Source organism: Electrophorus electricus, chromosome 5 (genome assembly GCF_013358815.1).
Source record: "Electrophorus electricus isolate fEleEle1 chromosome 5, fEleEle1.pri, whole genome shotgun sequence".
NCBI lineage: Eukaryota > Metazoa > Chordata > Actinopteri > Gymnotiformes > Gymnotidae > Electrophorus > Electrophorus electricus.
This window is the reverse complement of record NC_049539.1, coordinates 23,567,800-23,586,479: the sequence shown is the minus strand read 5'-3', so window position 1 is coordinate 23,586,479 and position 18,680 is coordinate 23,567,800. Positions and strand designations below refer to the sequence as shown.

At 36.0% G+C, this 18,680-nt stretch overlaps 1 protein-coding gene across 3 annotated transcripts; it reads left to right on the top strand.

Moving 5' to 3' along the window:
• Nucleotides 1–1,541: 1,541 nt before the first annotated feature.
• On the top strand, nucleotides 1,542–18,389 carry LOC113568583 (verrucotoxin subunit beta-like). Of its 3 annotated transcripts, XM_035526193.1 has the most exons (4): nucleotides 1,542–1,664; nucleotides 4,736–4,846; nucleotides 13,925–14,035; nucleotides 15,688–18,389. In XM_035526193.1, the coding sequence occupies exons 2-4, from the start codon at nucleotides 4,747–4,749 to the stop codon at nucleotides 17,385–17,387; spliced, it is 1,911 nt and encodes a 636-aa protein (XP_035382086.1). In that variant the 5' UTR covers nucleotides 1,542–1,664; nucleotides 4,736–4,746; the 3' UTR covers nucleotides 17,388–18,389. The 3 variants fall into 3 exon arrangements, with proteins under 3 accessions (XP_035382086.1, XP_035382085.1, XP_035382087.1); XM_035526192.1 differs by lacking the exons at nucleotides 13,925–14,035; nucleotides 15,688–18,389 and adding an exon at nucleotides 6,695–8,605; XM_035526194.1 differs by lacking the exons at nucleotides 1,542–1,664; nucleotides 4,736–4,846 and adding an exon at nucleotides 10,977–11,125.
• Nucleotides 18,390–18,680: the final 291 nt, after the last annotated feature.

Sequence of the window (18,680 nt, the reverse complement as noted above, 5' to 3'; positions counted from 1 at the left end):
CAGGGAAAAAGTATTGAACACGCTTAATAAAATTTCTTTAATACTTTGTACAAAAGCCTTTGTTGGTGATAGCAGATTCAAGATACCTCCTGTATGGAGAAACTAATCGCATGCATTGCTCAGGTGTGATTTTGGCCCTTTCTTCCACACAAACACTCTTCAAATCCTGAAGGTTCCGTGGGCTCCTTCTATGAAGTAGTAATTATGGGGATGTCCTAACTTTTCCCTCACAAGAAAATTTAATTTCTATTAATTATATTTTACAATTTTTGTATGTTTTTGTATGATTTGTATGTTTGTTATCTATATCTTTCAATATTGTTTAAATGAGAGTGAAATGCCCATGTTTAAATGTTTAAAAAGACAAAGGTTTTCGTGGCGTGCCCTCATTTTATTTTACATCTGTTTTACATCTCCGTGTGTGTTAGTTTACATGCCCACGACCTCCCCCTGTATCACACCTGTTCCTCGTTTCGTGTTGTTATGATTCATGTATATAAAGTATATGTAGTCGTTGTTGGTGTTTAATCTTATGTTAGCCTGTGAGCCACGGTGTCTTCAGTTGTGTGTAAATAAACGTCACTGTGTTTTACCCGGCTCGTTCCTGCATCCTGCCTAGCCTCCCGCGTTACAACATGACTGTAGGCCTTTTTTGTACATTGACTTAATTTTATATTTAAATATACTTTTTTATTTACTTACCTGTATGTATATATGTATATGTGTGTATATGTATATATATATATATATATATATATATATATATATATATATATATATATATATATATATATATATATATATATATATATATTATTATATTATATTATATTGAGGCTTCACCGATTATTGTACACTGACTTTTATATTTAAATATACTAGACTTTATATTTACTTACCTGAAAATAATTGTCTTTATATGTACTGTATATGAGCCTTGTTGTGCAAAGTTAAATACTGTGTTTTATTATAACAACCTTCAAACAATAACAAGTAAATTTGCAATTTCCCCAGAAACTTCTTTGAAGGTAATTTCATATTATGGAGGTTGTTTAAGATTCAAAGTCATCTACGACATCAAAGGAACAGAATGATCTGCAGTTTTTCACAATAATACTGTAAAATAGAGCAATTGATGTTTAGCTAATACTAACAAGATGAATAAAGGTAACGGAAAAATACTTTTGGTATTATTTTTTTATTTATAATACCTAAATATAGCCTATAGTTGGGCATTTCAAATAGCTAGGATTGTTCGATAAGTAGTGCATATCGACAGATAAGGACATTTCGATAAGGTATTCTACCGGCGTTTCGAGAGGCGTCTAAATGCAATTCGACGGCGAGCACATCTGTGTATGCAGTCAGTTGGAAATTTCTCTTTCGTTCCAACTTCACTCAGCAAAAAATCATTTCGCTGTTGTCGGATCGAACAGCATTTATCGCCCCGCCCTGCTTACTGTTTGGTATGAAGGAGTCTGATCTTAACTGTTGTACTTAAGTGAGGAAGTGCAGACAGCTAGAAAGACACATTAGGCGTATGCGTCCTCGTTCTTGAGCAGGCAGCGCGAACAATTACCGAGACAACAGTCAAGATATAGTCTTTTGGTGTTGAACAGTTAAGAGATTCAGACGACGAGTATCAGTTTTTAAATGAATTTGGGGTAAGTTGCAATGCTCATTTTTCACTTGAAGCTTGATATGCAATATAAAGTCATTGTTCCGTCGAATTTTATTTCACTCCCTCTAAGATTTGGTGAAAATAGTGATATACCACACTTTTACTCAGTAAACGATTGTACAAAATGTCATTTTAGACATGTATTACACATTTCTATACTAATTGTTTGTTGAAATTGTGTTGAAATATTGTGTTAATGTATAAACCCCAAATGCCATGGTTTAAGCAGGGCTTTTGTGTTTCATTTTTGGACTCTTTGTCAAATTAGAGTAATTTTATAAAGATTAAATGTTTTTTGGGTTTAACAGAGTACTTTTTATATTAACAATTTATGTAGTAGTAGACCTGGATTGAGAGAATTAAAGTAGAATATTCATCGCAAAATTCATGTTAATCACAGTAGTGTAGTGCGTGATCCCCTTCTGCTTCTAACCCCCCAACAACAACTCGATATATATATATATATATATATATATATATATATATATATATATATATATATATATATATATATATATATATATATAAATTCAGAAATGGTTTATCGAAGGCGTACATCAGCCAGTACATCAGTACATTAAATGTACTAAAGCACAAATGTTACATGCATTCACTTCCATTTTCGTCTCTGCAAATATACACTTCACCTACATAATTCATTCCGTCAGATCAACGAATACAAGTTAGCGTCTATGTTTGTGTATGTGGAAAATTTTGACAGTTTTGTTGTAAATATATTTTCTAATGTATACATTTTATAGACTGTTTCAGTGAGACAAACAATAATGAAGTCATTCGTAAAGCATTTCCTGGGGCACCATTTAAAAAAAAAAAAGGCTAAGCAGGATGCGGAGACGAGTCGCATTAAACAGAAACACACGTTTATTCATACACCTAACGTAGCTCTTAGGCTGTCACATCCAATCACCGATAACAGTAACACGTAGACGCTAGACTTTTATACACGCAGACTAATGAAACGACGAGGAGCAGGGGGGGGGGGGGGGCACACGCACACATACGGCGCCGTACCGTGACACATAAAGCAGGGGTTCCCACTTAACCCGCCACAAAACGTTCCACATGGATATTTTAATTGACCGTTTAAAAATCTAAACAAATACAACACAACAATCAGTGTTGCCTATCGAATTTTGATCACACAACAAAATAAATGCAGCACATACAGCTTGGCTTTCCCATTCAAAAATATGGTGGACATTTTACTTGTAGGTTGTCCAGCCTCGGATTCTTTCGTTGTGAAAGATTTTTGTCAAATCTGAAATTCTGTGTGTTGAAATATCTATGTATATTATAAGGAGTATATTAATGTATATTAAATGTGCATTAACAATCTGCTGTTTTCACAATATTTCCAAGAAATGTGAAGAAAAATGAAAAAATAATTAAAAAATAGAAAAAAGACTTTAAAGACAATTAAATTGACTGATTGCCTTGAATGTGTCCCAGATCAATATATTTGTTTCCCCATCAGTTACTGGGTGCTCAAAAGCTAGTATATAGTACTATAGTATATAGTTTTAGTATATAGTGCTATAGTAAATTGTTTTAGTGTATAGTGCTATAGGATATAGTGCTATAGTATATAGTTTTAGTATATAGTACTATAGTATATAGTTTTAGTATATAGTGCTATAGTAAATTGTTTTAGTGTATAGTGCTATAGGATATAGTGCTATAGTATATAGTTTTAGTATATAGTTGTCACGGTACGGCCCCTCCCCCCGAACGTCTCGTGTGTGTGTGCGTGTGTGTTCGTCAATGTGGCCACGCCCTCCTTGTGTCTCACACCTGCTCTTCATTGTGTGGTTATCGCATATGTATAAAAGGCTGTCATTTAAACGTTTGTGTTGTGTTTGACTCCATTTGTGTACGTGTTTAACTGTGAATGTTACATGTTCTATAGTATATATATTATATGTGAGAGTAAGATAGTGTGTGTGTGTGTGTGTGTGTGTGTGTGTGTGTGTGTGTGTGTGTATATATATATATATATATATATATATATATATATATATATATATATATACTCACTTACTCTCGCACAAAAAAAAAATGTAACAAAGTAAACGTTTACTAATGGATGGTCAGTTTTGTCAAACAAGTCATGAATGGTGTATTAGAAAGAAATTTCATGAATTTTGCATAGAAGCAGAATTTAGTTTGATAGCTAGCTTGTAGCAGACATCATGCATAAAAAAGTTTTAAAAGTTAATTCTTGGTTACTGCATCTGCCAAAGAAATTTAATATCGGTGCATGCCTAATTTAAAATATTAATTGTGCAGCTTGATGTGACAGAAACATTAGTTTCACTTTGATTTTGATTTAGTGAAAAACAATTTTAAAAAGTTTGAAAAGAGAAAATCTGAAAACAGGAAATCAGGATGACTTGTGAAAAGTTGTACACACTGCTGTCTCCTTTCTTTAACTTGACTTTTAACTGTGATGATATGGTGGTGTAGCTGTGCAAGCTGATGATATTGGGTGTTTTGATAAAAGATTATTTGTGACCTTAAGGAAAACAGTGGAACCCTGTCGTGTTTAAATACAGGCTAACCGAACTCTCTGCATAAATTAATGGATACACCACTTAATATTTTAAGAATCTCAGGCAAAATGCCTTCACAATGAAAATGAAAGTGTTAAAACGTTAAGAGCATCATATGGAAACATTTAGTTTGCTTTTCAATAAATTCTAAATGATTTATTGTACAGTTATTTAGAGACACTCTCATCCAGTGAGACTGAAAATCCTTCCTAATCCTCTAATTCAAAAGAGTCAAAGAGTCGACACGGAGAGTATGTAGATACATGCCTACAAACAAAAACACACGAAGGCAAAGGGGAAGCAGGCTATAACAAAAGACGCTAGGAAAACTCGGGGCTAAGAAACAAAAAGGCTAGGAGAACAAACATACACAATGATTTCTAGGAGAACAAATATACACAATGTCACTGATTGTGACAATAGCAAATCTTTTAGAATTACCAAGATAATTTTATTAAACTTGTATTTTTGTTTTGTGTTTAAGTATCACCAACCATGAGCTCACTGCAAAAAGAAGCTGTTGAGGTGCCATGTCTGGGAAGACCATTCCAGCTGGGCATGCTGTATGATATGAGGAGGGATTGTCTCATACCAGGTAGGTAGAGCTACTAGAGAAGCAGGTCTGATTGGCTGATTGCCTCTCTCGGTCTACTAGTGGAAGCACGTCTGCTTGTGGTGGAACTCTGGAAATCAGTCACACCTCAGACAGAAAATGCTATTTGAATGCTTTATTAATACTTGTGCACCAGTATTATCAAGTATTATTGTGCACAAGGGACTCAGTTTTTCTCACAGAGAACTGTCAGAAGAGCAAACCCCAAACAGTCACACACACTTTGTTATAGTTCCTCTCAACCCTCGTGGTTTCCCTAATCATTACCTCTGTTTAAGTGGTTGTCTCTACAACTGCAATATTTGATGTGAAATATTTTTCTCAATGCACCTCTTAATTAAACCCATGATACATGGAATAATACAACATCCTAGTATCGCTAAGCAGTACACATTAAGGCGGTAATAGATGAAACAACAATTCCTTTCCACTTGCCAAACCACTCATCCAATCCATCATCCAATTATTGTTCACTCCCTTTTCTGCTCACCTATGCTCAGTTCTAGGGCTGTGTTTAAGAGCCTTAGGCTGCAGAGCAGAAGCTTTTAGAGGCCTCCATGAAGCCTAAGTGTGGTTGGTGGAGTGAGTTGAGTTCATCTTTGCTTAAAAAAGGAAAAGCTTCCAATGGGATATAATGTTGTCAAGCTTCAACTTGTATAATGAAGGATCTCAAACTGCATATATTGAATAATGTATTTCAAACACTAGTATGTTAAAGAAGGTGGGGTGATTACATAATCACTCCTGAAAACTGTATAAAAAATTTGGGTTCTTTGTGTGATTGTTAGACATTTTCTGGAGGATACCTCAATAATACTTCTTAACATTGACCTGCAATAAAGAACAGGACCAGTTGTTCTCATCAATTAATTCTCAAGTCTGCATTTTTATTCTTGAATTAAGTAGACATCATTATACTACTATATAGAGGAATTTTAGAATGACACTAGTTATCACCCTCATGTTCTAGAACACGTCTGCAGTTGTTTGTGTGTCCACAGTGTCCATCCCTCTAATTTCACAGCAGGATGCATTATCAGGAGTACTTTGAATAATCCCCTCCACCTCGGTTGCCTCCAGTGCTTCCTTCTTAGTTCCTTCACTGCCGCCCAATCACCTGCTCTGAGGTCATATAGTTAGTTAACTCAAGGGGTTTGGCTCAGCCCTGTCTACCCAGACCCTGTTTTTCACATTTTGTGAAATTAACACTTCAGAAGGATCGTGTGTCAAAAGTGGGGATGTCATCTGATATTTCTAACATTGGTATGCCCAAGAGTTTACAAAATATGTCCAAATGGGGATGAGAATGAGAGTGAGACCACAACATGGGTTGAGCCCCTATGAAGTCATTTTTGGGTGACCTCCCCTGACTCTCTGTTTGCTAGTGAAAGCAGGTCTGATTTGCTCTCTCTGTCTAAGCATAAATTTGATAGCTTTCTCTGCCATGTGCTGCATTTTTATAGGTCGTGTGACACAAGGGTGACATGTTTGATGACTGATTGACAGCTAGCATCATTGTTCTTAATAAAGTTGTTAATAAAAATATTTCATGGTATGTCAACATAATTCAGGCAAACAGAGCTCTGACAAACTGCAGACATTTTCAATCATAGACATGCATTATTACTCATTCATCATACTTATTACATACTTATGTACCTAGTCATCTAATTATTATTATGACCCATTTGTGATCTAGTGCATGATTTAGATCTAAATAATAATTTATTTACTAATGCCTTTTCCATTTAAGACAAGAAAAAAATAACCCATCCCATAAAAAACACTAAAATATGGTATGTCAAATCATATGCTCTTCTTTATCCGCAGGCTTGACCTTATGGGACAACAATAAACTTCAGAAACACAAAAATGTGATTCCAAAACACTTCACTCAAATGGAGGTCAGCACTTCAGACAGTTTAGAAGACAAGGCAGCTTCTATGAACATAAGTGGCTCCCTAAAGCTCAGTGTTCTGTCTGGAAAAGTAAATGTAGCAGGATCAGCTAAATATTTCAATGACAACAAAAAGTCCACTAAACAGTCCAGGATTACACTGAAATACCATATAAGCACACACTTTGAACACCTCACAATGGATCATTTGGACCATAAGAGCTTTCAATACACTGAGGTGTTTGACAGTGATCTAGGTACACATGTGGTCACTGCTGTGTTGTACGGTGCTGATGCTTTCTTAGTGTTTAATAGAGATTTAGATTCAAATGAGGAGAAGACTGAGGTAGAAGGATCCTTCAAAGGTGCACTTAGAAATATCAGTTGTTATGGGATTTCAGTGGAAGGTGGGGCCTCAATGAAACTGAATGAGAATGAGAAGGCAGTAACTGACAAATTCAGCTGTACTTTCTATGGAGATTTTACATTACCAACTAATCCATTCTCATTTGAAGGTGCAATGGACATATACAAACAACTTCCAAACATGCTTGGTGAGAAAGGAAAAAACGCAGTTCCACTGAAAGTGTGGCTCTACCCTCTTGCCAAACTGGATTCAAAAGCAGCAAAATGTGTCCGTGACATAAGCAATAGCCTTATTACGGCTGTATCAGATGTAATCGAGAGTTTGAACAATGCAGAAATTAGATGCAATGATCTTGCAGTAGACACTGCTGCACAAGCGTTTCCTGCTTTCCATCAAAAGATTCAAGAGCTGAAGAAAAAATGCAATGACTATAAACTAGATCTGCTGAAGAAAGTGGGTTCTCTGCTGCCATTAATACGTGGAGGTCAAGAAGAAGAATGTGATCTTGTAGACCTCCTCAAGCATCATGAGGAGTCTCCTTTCAGTAGCACTGAACTTGACCAGTGGATAAAGATCAAACAGGATGAAGCAGATGTACTGAAATCCTTTCTGGAGAAGCTGGAATGTCCTGCTCCAGATGTATATAAAAGCATTGGCAAGGTCTTTGCACACACTGAAGATGTGGTGTGCTTTACTTTCACCTCTCTGTATAAGCCAGATCCTTTTCTTGATTATCTAATAAACTATACAGATGAAAAGTCTGAAAAGAGATATAAAGGCAAAAGAGAGAAACCTGAGTCCTGGTTGACTCAAGACGTAGGTCAGAGAATGAGGAAAACCTTGAAATTATTCAATGGCCTAAAGAGCTCAAGTAAGAGTAACAACACCAAATTTATTGTGGTGTCAGATTATAACGAGGAGAACCCTGGTGCTTGCATAATGTTGTACAGAGGTGAATGTGATGACACCGTCTGCTTTATCCCGCCATCTAAACCCATCTGCTCAACCACTGGTGCTGTGACTGACAGCAGTGTAACAGTGAAATTAAGCCCTGCATGTGAGTCCACAGTGAAGCGAAACCTGGAGTACAAGATGGAGCAGGAGGAGGAGTGGAAGTGTCAATCTCTGCAGCATAAAGAAGATGAAGTCACACTAACAGGACTAAATGCTGACTCTATGTATGAGATCAAATGCACTGCACTGGATATACTGGGGAAGCTCCCAGTTACCAGTGATGTCATCACCATTCAAACTCCTAAAGGCACATACCCTCCAACTGACCTAACACACCAAAACTCAAGCACCAGAGACACCAGTCAACCCGCAGCAGAACCATCAACACCAATCAATGACAACAGCCCTTCACATGTTCCCGGCTCAAAAAAGCACTGGAAGTCAAAGAACAAACATGACACATCTGAACAAAGATGAATGCTGTTAAGTGTGAACGAGATCAAATAAACAGCAGTGGTTGAAATGGAGGAGTTCCCTGTTGTTAGTGAGGTTGTCACTAAATATTTGTGAATTAATACCTCACCGAGTATATGTATGTATCTAAAATTGAATGCAAAGACAGAAAACCCAAAATGGAGGATATTTGTAATGTATATAATCTGATCATTAACACACTTTACATAATCTGGATTTCCATTGACACTGGAGAGACCAGAGCCAAAGGCTTGCCCACTAATATAACAATAAAACTGTCATTAGAAGAGCAAAGTTCATAATGCCTGGTAACTGACATATCCTAAATATGCCAAGATGTTAACAGACCGACACATTCAATTTAATGACTATCTACAATGTGTTTTCATTTTAATTTTCCAGCACCATTCTTCCTCTGGAATCTAGTTACAGCTAGTATATAGACTCCAAAATTAAAACAACAGAGGCCATTAAGAAAACAACAGAAGAATATGTCCACAAATCTCAGGAGAAGCAAAAGAGGAAAGTGTCATGCCTGTGTCATGCCTTCTTGTTTGTAGCCAAAATAGGATAGGGAAGAGCACACACCTCATCTTTTCTTTGATTGCCGTTAAACGTGACACAACACTGTTGAAGGCATTCTTTTCTTGACTATGAGGAAAAGTTGAAGAAAATGAGGAAGGTTTGAAGCAAAATACTCTAGACAATATATAACTCAGACAATCTACAGCGGTTGAAGTAAGTATTGAACATGTCATCAATTTTCTAAGTAAATATATTTCTAAAGGTGCTATTGACATGAAATTCTCACCAGATGTCGATAACAACCCAGCCAATCCACACATTCAAAGAAATCAAACCATAGATGTCCATAAATTATGTGTAATAATGAGAAATGACACAGGGAAAAAGTATTGAACACGCTTAATAAAATTTCTTTAATACTTTGTACAAAAGCCTTTGTTGGTGATAGCAGATTCAAGATACCTCCTGTATGGAGAAACTAATCGCATGCATTGCTCAGGTGTGATTTTGGCCCTTTCTTCCACACAAACACTCTTCAAATCCTGAAGGTTCCGTGGGCTCCTTCTATGAAGTAGTAATTATGGGGATGTCCTAACTTTTCCCTCACAAGAAAATTTAATTTCTATTAATTATATTTTACAATTTTTGTATGTTTTTGTATGATTTGTATGTTTGTTATCTATATCTCTCAATATTGTTTAAATGAGAGTGAAATGCCCATGTTTAAATGTTTAAAAAGACAAAGGTTTTCGTGGCGTGTCCTCATTTTTTTTTACATCTGTTTTACATCTCCGTGTGTGTTAGTTTACATGCCCACGACCTCCCCCTGTATCACACCTGTTCCTCGTTTCGTGTTGTTATGATTCATGTATATAAAGTATATGTAGTCGTTGTTGGTGTTTAATCTTATGTTAGCCTGTGAGCCACGGTGTCTTCAGTTGTGTGTAAATAAACGTCACTGTGTTTTACGCGGCTCGTTCCTGCATCCTGCCTAGCCTCCCGCGTTACAACATGACTGTAGGCCTTTTTTGTACATTGACTTAATTTTATATTTAAATATACTTTTTTATTTACTTACCTGTATGTATATATGTATATGTGTGTATATGTATATATATATATATATATATATATATATATATATATATATATATATATATATATATATATATATATATATATATATTATTATATTATTATATTATATTATATTGAGGCTTCACCGATTATTGTACACTGACTTTTATATTTAAATATACTAGACTTTATATTTACTTACCTGAAAATAATTGTCTTTATATGTACTGTATATGAGCCTTGTTGTGCAAAGTTAAATACTGTGTTTTATTATAACAACCTTCAAACAATAACAAGTAAATTTGCAATTTCCCCAGAAACTTCTTTGAAGGTAATTTCATATTATGGAGGTTGTTTAAGATTCAAAGTCATCTACGACATCAAAGGAACAGAATGATCTGCAGTTTTTCACAATAATACTGTAAAATAGAGCAATTGATGTTTAGCTAATACTAACAAGATGAATAAAGGTAACGGAAAAATACTTTTGGTATTATTTTTTTATTTATAATACCTAAATATAGCCTATAGTTGGGCATTTCAAATAGCTAGGATTGTTCGATAAGTAGTGCATATCGACAGATAAGGACATTTCGATAAGGTATTCTACCGGCGTTTCGAGAGGCGTCTAAATGCAATTCGACGGCGAGCACATCTGTGTATGCAGTCAGTTGGAAATTTCTCTTTCGTTCCAACTTCACTCAGCAAAAAATCATTTCGCTGTTGTCGGATCGAACAGCATTTATCGCCCCGCCCTGCTTACTGTTTGGTATGAAGGAGTCTGATCTTAACTGTTGTACTTAAGTGAGGAAGTGCAGACAGCGAGAAAGACACCTTAGGCGTATGCGTCCTCGTTCTTGAGCAGGCAGCGCGAACAATTACCGAGACAACAGTCAAGATATAGTCTTTTGGTGTTGAACAGTTAAGAGATTCAGACGACGAGTATCAGTTTTTAAATGAATTTGGGGTAAGTTGCAATGCTCATTTTTCACTTGAAGCTTGATATGCAATATAAAGTCATTGTTCCGTCGAATTTTATTTCACTCCCTCTAAGATTTGGTGAAAATAGTGATATACCACACTTTTACTCAGTAAACGATTGTACAAAATGTCATTTTAGACATGTATTACACATTTCTATACTAATTGTTTGTTGAAATTGTGTTGAAATATTGTGTTAATGTATAAACCCCAAATGCCATGGTTTAAGCAGGGCTTTTGTGTTTCATTTTTGGACTCTTTGTCAAATTAGAGTAATTTTATAAAGATTAAATGTTTTTTGGGTTTAACAGAGTACTTTTTATATTAACAATTTATGTAGTAGTAGACCTGGATTGAGAGAATTAAAGTAGAATATTCATCGCAAAATTCATGTTAATCACAGTAGTGTAGTGCGTGATCCCCTTCTGCTTCTAACCCCCCAACAACAACTCGATATAGATATATATATATATATATATATAAATTCAGAAATGGTTTATCGAAGGCGTACATCAGCCAGTACATCAGTACATTAAATGTACTAAAGCACAAATGTTACATGCATTCACTTCCATTTTCGTCTCTGCAAATATACACTTCACCTACATAATTCATTCCGTCAGATCAACGAATACAAGTTAGCGTCTATGTTTGTGTATGTGGAAAATTTTGACAGTTTTGTTGTAAATATATTTTCTAATGTATACATTTTATAGACTGTTTCAGTGAGACAAACAATAATGAAGTCATTCGTAAAGCATTTCCTGGGGCACCATTTAAAAAAAAAAAAGGCTAAGCAGGATGCGGAGACGAGTCGCATTAAACAGAAACACACGTTTATTCATACACCTAACGTAGCTCTTAGGCTGTCACATCCAATCACCGATAACAGTAACACGTAGACGCTAGACTTTTATACACGCAGACTAATGAAACGACGAGGAGCAGGTGGGGGGGGGGGGGGGGCACACGCACACATACGGCGCCGTACCGTGACACATAGAGCAGGGGTTCCCACTTAACCCGCCACAAAACGTTCCACATGGATATTTTAATTGACCGTTTAAAAATCTAAACAAATACAACACAACAATCAGTGTTGCCTATCGAATTTTGATCACACAACAAAATAAATGCAGCACATACAGCTTGGCTTTCCCATTCAAAAATATGGTGGACATTTTACTTGTAGGTTGTCCAGCCTCGGATTCTTTCGTTGTGAAAGATTTTTGTCAAATCTGAAATTCTGTGTGTTGAAATATCTATGTATATTATAAGGAGTATATTAATGTATATTAAATGTGCATTAACAATCTGCTGTTTTCACAATATTTCCAAGAAATGTGAAGAAAAATGAAAAAATAATTAAAAAATAGAAAAAAGACTTTAAAGACAATTAAATTGACTGATTGCCTTGAATGTGTCCCAGATCAATATATTTGTTTCCCCATCAGTTACTGGGTGCTCAAAAGCTAGTATATAGTACTATAGTATATAGTTTTAGTATATAGTGCTATAGTAAATAGTTTTAGTGTATAGTGCTATAGGATATAGTGCTATAGTATATAGTTTTAGTATATAGTACTATAGTATATAGTGCTATAGTATATAGTTTTAGTATATAGTTGTCACGGTACGGCCCCTCCCCCCGAACGTCTCGTGTGTGTGTGCGTGTGTGTTCGTCAATGTGGCCACGCCCTCCTTGTGTCTCACACCTGCTCTTCATTGTGTGGTTATCGCATATGTATAAAAGGCTGTCATTTAAACGTTTGTGTTGTGTTTGACTCCATTTGTGTACGTGTTTAACTGTGAATGTTACATGTTCTATAGTATATATATTATATGTGAGAGTAAGATAGTGTGTGTGTGTGTGTGTGTGTGTATATATATATATATATATATATATATATATATATATATATATATATATATATATATATATATATATACTCACTTACTCTCGCACAAAAAAAAAATGTAACAAAGTAAACGTTTACTAATGGATGGTCAGTTTTGTCAAACAAGTCATGAATGGTGTATTAGAAAGAAATTTCATGAATTTTGCATAGAAGCAGAATTTAGTTTGATAGCTAGCTTGTAGCAGACATCATGCATAAAAAAGTTTTAAAAGTTAATTCTTGGTTACTGCATCTGCCAAAGAAATTTAATATCGGTGCATGCCTAATTTAAAATATTAATTGTGCAGCTTGATGTGACAGAAACATTAGTTTCACTTTGATTTTGATTTAGTGAAAAACAATTTTAAAAAGTTTGAAAAGAGAAAATCTGAAAACAGGAAATCAGGATGACTTGTGAAAAGTTGTACACACTGCTGTCTCCTTTCTTTAACTTGACTTTTAACTGTGATGATATGGTGGTGTAGCTGTGCAAGCTGATGATATTGGGTGTTTTGATAAAAGATTATTTGTGACCTTAAGGAAAACAGTGGAACCCTGTCGTGTTTAAATACAGGCTAACCGAACTCTCTGCATAAATTAATGGATACACCACTTAATATTTTAAGAATCTCAGGCAAAATGCCTTCACAATGAAAATGAAAGTGTTAAAACGTTAAGAGCATCATATGGAAACATTTAGTTTGCTTTTCAATAAATTCTAAATGATTTATTGTACAGTTATTTAGAGACACTCTCATCCAGTGAGACTGAAAATCCTTCCTAATCCTCTAATTCTTAGAGTTATTCCTTCTTTAAACCAGCATAGTATGTATTTTAGCATGACCAATATAATTTTATCAAAATTATATTTTTGTTTTGTGTTTAAGCGTCACCAGCCATGAGCTCACTGGAAAAGGAAGCTGTCGAGATGCCGTGCCTGGGAAGACCATTCCAGCTGGGCATGCTGTATGATATGAGGAGGGATTGTCTCGTACCAGGTAGGTGGAGCTACTAGTGAAAGCAGGTCTGATTGGCTGATTGGCTCTCTCAGTTTACTATTGAAGCAGGTCTGATTGGCTCTCTCAGTCATAAAAGTTAGAAACCATAACTTTCTCTGCCATGTGCTGCATTTTGTGTCATGTGATATGCCTGTCAGAAACATGTGATTGGTCACATTGAGTTATATTGACAGGTATGACATGTAACGAATTCCCGAATGCCAAAGGGCATGGAGCAGGAAGCACAGACTCCTGACTGTGAAATACATTTATTAACACGCAACGTAACTGTGGCACTCACATATAACAGTAACGGATAACATGACTTCTACAATTAACACGGACAACTCACAAGTAACTGAAGACAATATACACAGGCACAACAGCTAAACAAACATTAACAAAGGCTACACGAACATGGACATTAACGGTATACGCAGACGCTAACAAACAATGACCAACAGTGAGGGGAGCACCGACGGGGGTTTAAATAGCCCAATGAACACTGACGCGTAACCCTGCACAGGTGCGTGCCCGCACGAGGATGTGGCCACAAACAAGAGTAAACCCCCCCTGCACGCGGCAGGCCGGACCACGTGACTTGGGGGGAGCGTCCCGTGACACATGTTAAATGACTGAATGACACTAGCCTCATTATTTTTATTAACATCCCAGTATTGTTTTTAACTAGCCACTCACAAAAAAAATGCTAAAAATTACACTAAAAAGTCTCAAGAAAAGAATTATCCATCCCATAAAAACAGATGTCATATCCAGACTAGCTCTAAGTCTATCTAGTCTCACTGCTAAAGCTAAAATAAACAAAAATATTTTTTAAATATTATAAAAAATAAAAACATTAACAGAAACCAAAAGGACAATAACAAAGAGATAACAAAAAAACTAATATACACTTATTTCACTGTTCAGTAGAACTTATAAGACACTTCAATCACCTGTGCTATTATAACATCACCTCCAACTCCATCATGTAATTTTCATTTTTCTTTTCTTCATTGTGTGCTTTGTTTTTATCTTCCTAACTATGCGCACCATGTCAAGTCCATTTTCCTTCCTGATTCCATCTACCGTATCATCTTTCACCCTCTCCATCTGTATCTTGTTTCCTCCCTTGTTTGTGTTGGTATATATTGCCTTCTTTTCCTTCTGTTCTTTGTCTTTGATTGTCTTGATTATAGCTGTTGTCTATCTGTGTCTGGATTCCCAAGTGTGGCTTTATATGCATTGTGTTTTACTTTTGGTTTCACTTCATTTTGTTGTTAATAAAATAAGGATAGCACCTGCTTCCTGTCTCAACGCATTTGCTTGCCTCACAGCATTACAGATATACTAAATGGATGTTCTATATTAATTATCTATGGCAGATATGATACCTAGACGTTTAACACCTACATACCAGCATCGCTTGTACTGTAAAATCTAAAGTCACAAAAATGTGCTGAAAGTGTATTTTTAAAAGATATATATGTTGACTCTTCCATGGTTAAATGAATAAAACATTATCATGTAGGTGCTGTTTTGAATGACGCTGAAAGAATGCATTTATTTCCACTCTAAGATTCTAAAAATTCTTATTATAGGTTATATGACATATTATAGGGTTTGTTCTGTTTGCCCTTCTTTATCCACAGGCTTGACCTTATGGGACAACGATGAAGTTCAGAAACACAAAAATGTGATTCCAAAACAGTTCACTCAAATGGAGGTCAGTGCTTCAGACAGTTTAGAAGACAAGGCAGCTTCTATGAACATATGTGGCTCCCTAAAGCTCAGTGTTCTGTCTGGAAAAGTAAATGTAGAAGGATCAGCTAAATATTTCAATGACAACAAAAAGTCCACTAAACAGTCCAGGATTACACTGAAATACCATGTAAGCACACAGTTTAAACAGCTGACAATGGATCATTTGGACCACAAGAACTTTAAATACACTGAGGTGTTGAATGGTGAGAAGGATGAGAATGATGTAGCAACACATGTGGTCACTGCTGTGTTGTACGGTGCTGATGCTTTCTTTGTGTTTAGTAGAGATTTAGATTCAAATGAGGATAAGACTAATATAGAAGGAACATTCAAAGCTGCTCTTAGTAATCTCGGTAAACTGGGGAATTTGAAAGGTCAGGCCTCAGTGAAACTGAACGAGAGTGAGAAGGCAGTGACTGACAAATTCAGCTGTACTTTCTATGGAGATTTTAGATTACCAGCTAATCCATTCTCATTTGAAGGTGCAATGGACATATACAAACAACTTCCAAACATGCTTGGTCGGAAAGAAGAAAACGCAGTTCCACTGAAAGTGTGGCTCTACCCTCTTGCCAAACTGGATTCAAAAGCAGCGAAATGTGTCCGTGACATAAGCAACAGCCTTATAACAGCTGTATCAAACACAATCGAGAGTTTGAACATTGCAGAAATTAGATGCAATGATCTTGCAGTAGACACTGCTGCACAAGCGTTTCCTGCTTTCCATCAAAAGATTCAAGAGCTGAAGAAAAAATGCAATGACTATAAACTAGATCTGCTGAAGAAAGTGGGTTCTCTGCTGCCATTAATACGTGGAGGTCAAAAAGAAGAATGTGATCTTGTAGGCCTCCTCAAGCATCATGAGGAGTCTCCTTTCAGTAGCACTGAACTTGACCAGTGGATAAAGATCAAAGAAGATGAAGCAGATGTACTGAAAGCCTTTCTGGAGAAGCTGGAGTGTCCTGCTCCAGATGTATATAAAAGCATTTCCAAGGTCTTTGCACACACTGAAGATGTGGTGTGCTTTACATTCACCTCTCTGGATGAGCCAGATCCTTTTCTTGATTATCTAACAAACTATACAGTTGAAAAGTCTGAAAAGAAAGAGAGAGGAGATATAAAACCTGAGTCCTGGTTGACTCAAGACGTAGGTCAGAGAATGAGGAAAGCCCTGAAAATATTCAATGGCCTAAAGAGCTCAAGTAAGAGTAACAACACCAAATTTATTGTGGTGTCAGATTATAACAAGAAGAACCCTGGTGCTTGTATAATGTTGTACGGACATGAATGTGATGACGCCGTCTGCTTTATCCCGCCATCTAAACCCATCTGCTCAACCACTGGTGCTGTGACTGACAGCAGTGTAACAGTGAAATTAAGCCCTGCATGTGAATCGACAGTGAAGCGAAACCTGGAATACAAGATGAAGCAGGAGGAGGAGTGGAAGTGTCAATCTCTGCACCATAAAGAAGATGAAGTCACACTAACAGACCTGAATGCTGATGCTGTGTATGAGATCAAGTGTGTGGCAGTGGGAGAACTGGAGCAGTTCCCAGTTACCAGTGATGTCATCATTGCTAAAACATAAGTCTGAAATTTATGAATCACTGCATCAGTACATAAATGAATGAATGACTCAAGAAAAACATTACTGTAGATTGAAAACACTTCTTGGATACTAATCAAGAAGTAGTACAGTAGTAATTGTCTACTAAAAAATGAATAGTTAAAAGTCTTATCAAGAGCTGTAGCAGGGTTTTGTGGTTTTCACCACCCTGCATGCACTAGGGTTAAGATCTAATGAGGTTAGTGTTAAAGGCCCTGCACAATTGTTTTTTTTTTTTAATCTGTGAAAAATAAATACTTCTGCAAAGAATGTTATATATTCCAGTTACCTTCCAATTATTTTGCCATTTAAAAGAGTGTTTTGAAATTTTTTTTTTCTTTTGGCCTTTACTGTTCTGCTTTGTGGGTGTGGACGCTAGTGGATTGAATGACAGCCTCAGTGTCAAATGAAACCACCCAGTTAGTTAGTATGGAGTAGACTGTAAATCAGATCACATCAACACTGCTTTACGTGTCTGAACCTGAAAACGTGAAAGGCTGTTAGGTGTCTTGGTCAACAGCAGAACCCTGCCATGTTTAAATACAGGCTAACCGAATTCTCTGCATAAATTAATGGATACACCAGTTAATATTTTAAGAATATATTTAAAGTGGTATTTTCTTTGCATCTCTTAAAAATTGATGACTTTTACATTAAAGCTATTAGCTAACGTTAGCTATGATTAGCTAGTCAGCTAGTTTATATATATATATAGCCCTGATTAACCAGGGCTAGCTATCAGGCTTCAACTAATCATGGGGAGACTAAACATGGGGAAAGTCCATTATTAGTCATTTTTAAAATGTCAGTGCATCATATCATGTGATGTTATAAAAATACATTTGTAGTTTAGCTAAATTACATAAAATTGGCAAATGTTAGCCTACAGATTTGGTTATTCTCTCATTGCTTGCTATGTTATTGAATAAAGTGTCAAATGAAACAATAACTGTTAATTAGAAATAAAGACTTAACAACTTATTATCTGCATTGCCTCCATGAAAGTGTCAGGAAAGCTGTTGCTTTAAGCTTTACTCGGCTAGGAAATCTGGAGCTGTGCTGAACCCAGTTTTCAAATGAATTTGCAGTAAAATGCCTGTCACTTCAACCCCAGAAAGAAATTTGGGCCATTTTGGTTTGGTCTCGTTTTCTGGAATAAAATGTAAAGAATAACCTTTCTCCCACTTACATCCAAAAACCTACCAAGACAACCAAAATGTTCAATGCACATCCCAAGGTGCTTTCACATTAACTTATTTGCAAGAGTTTATATGT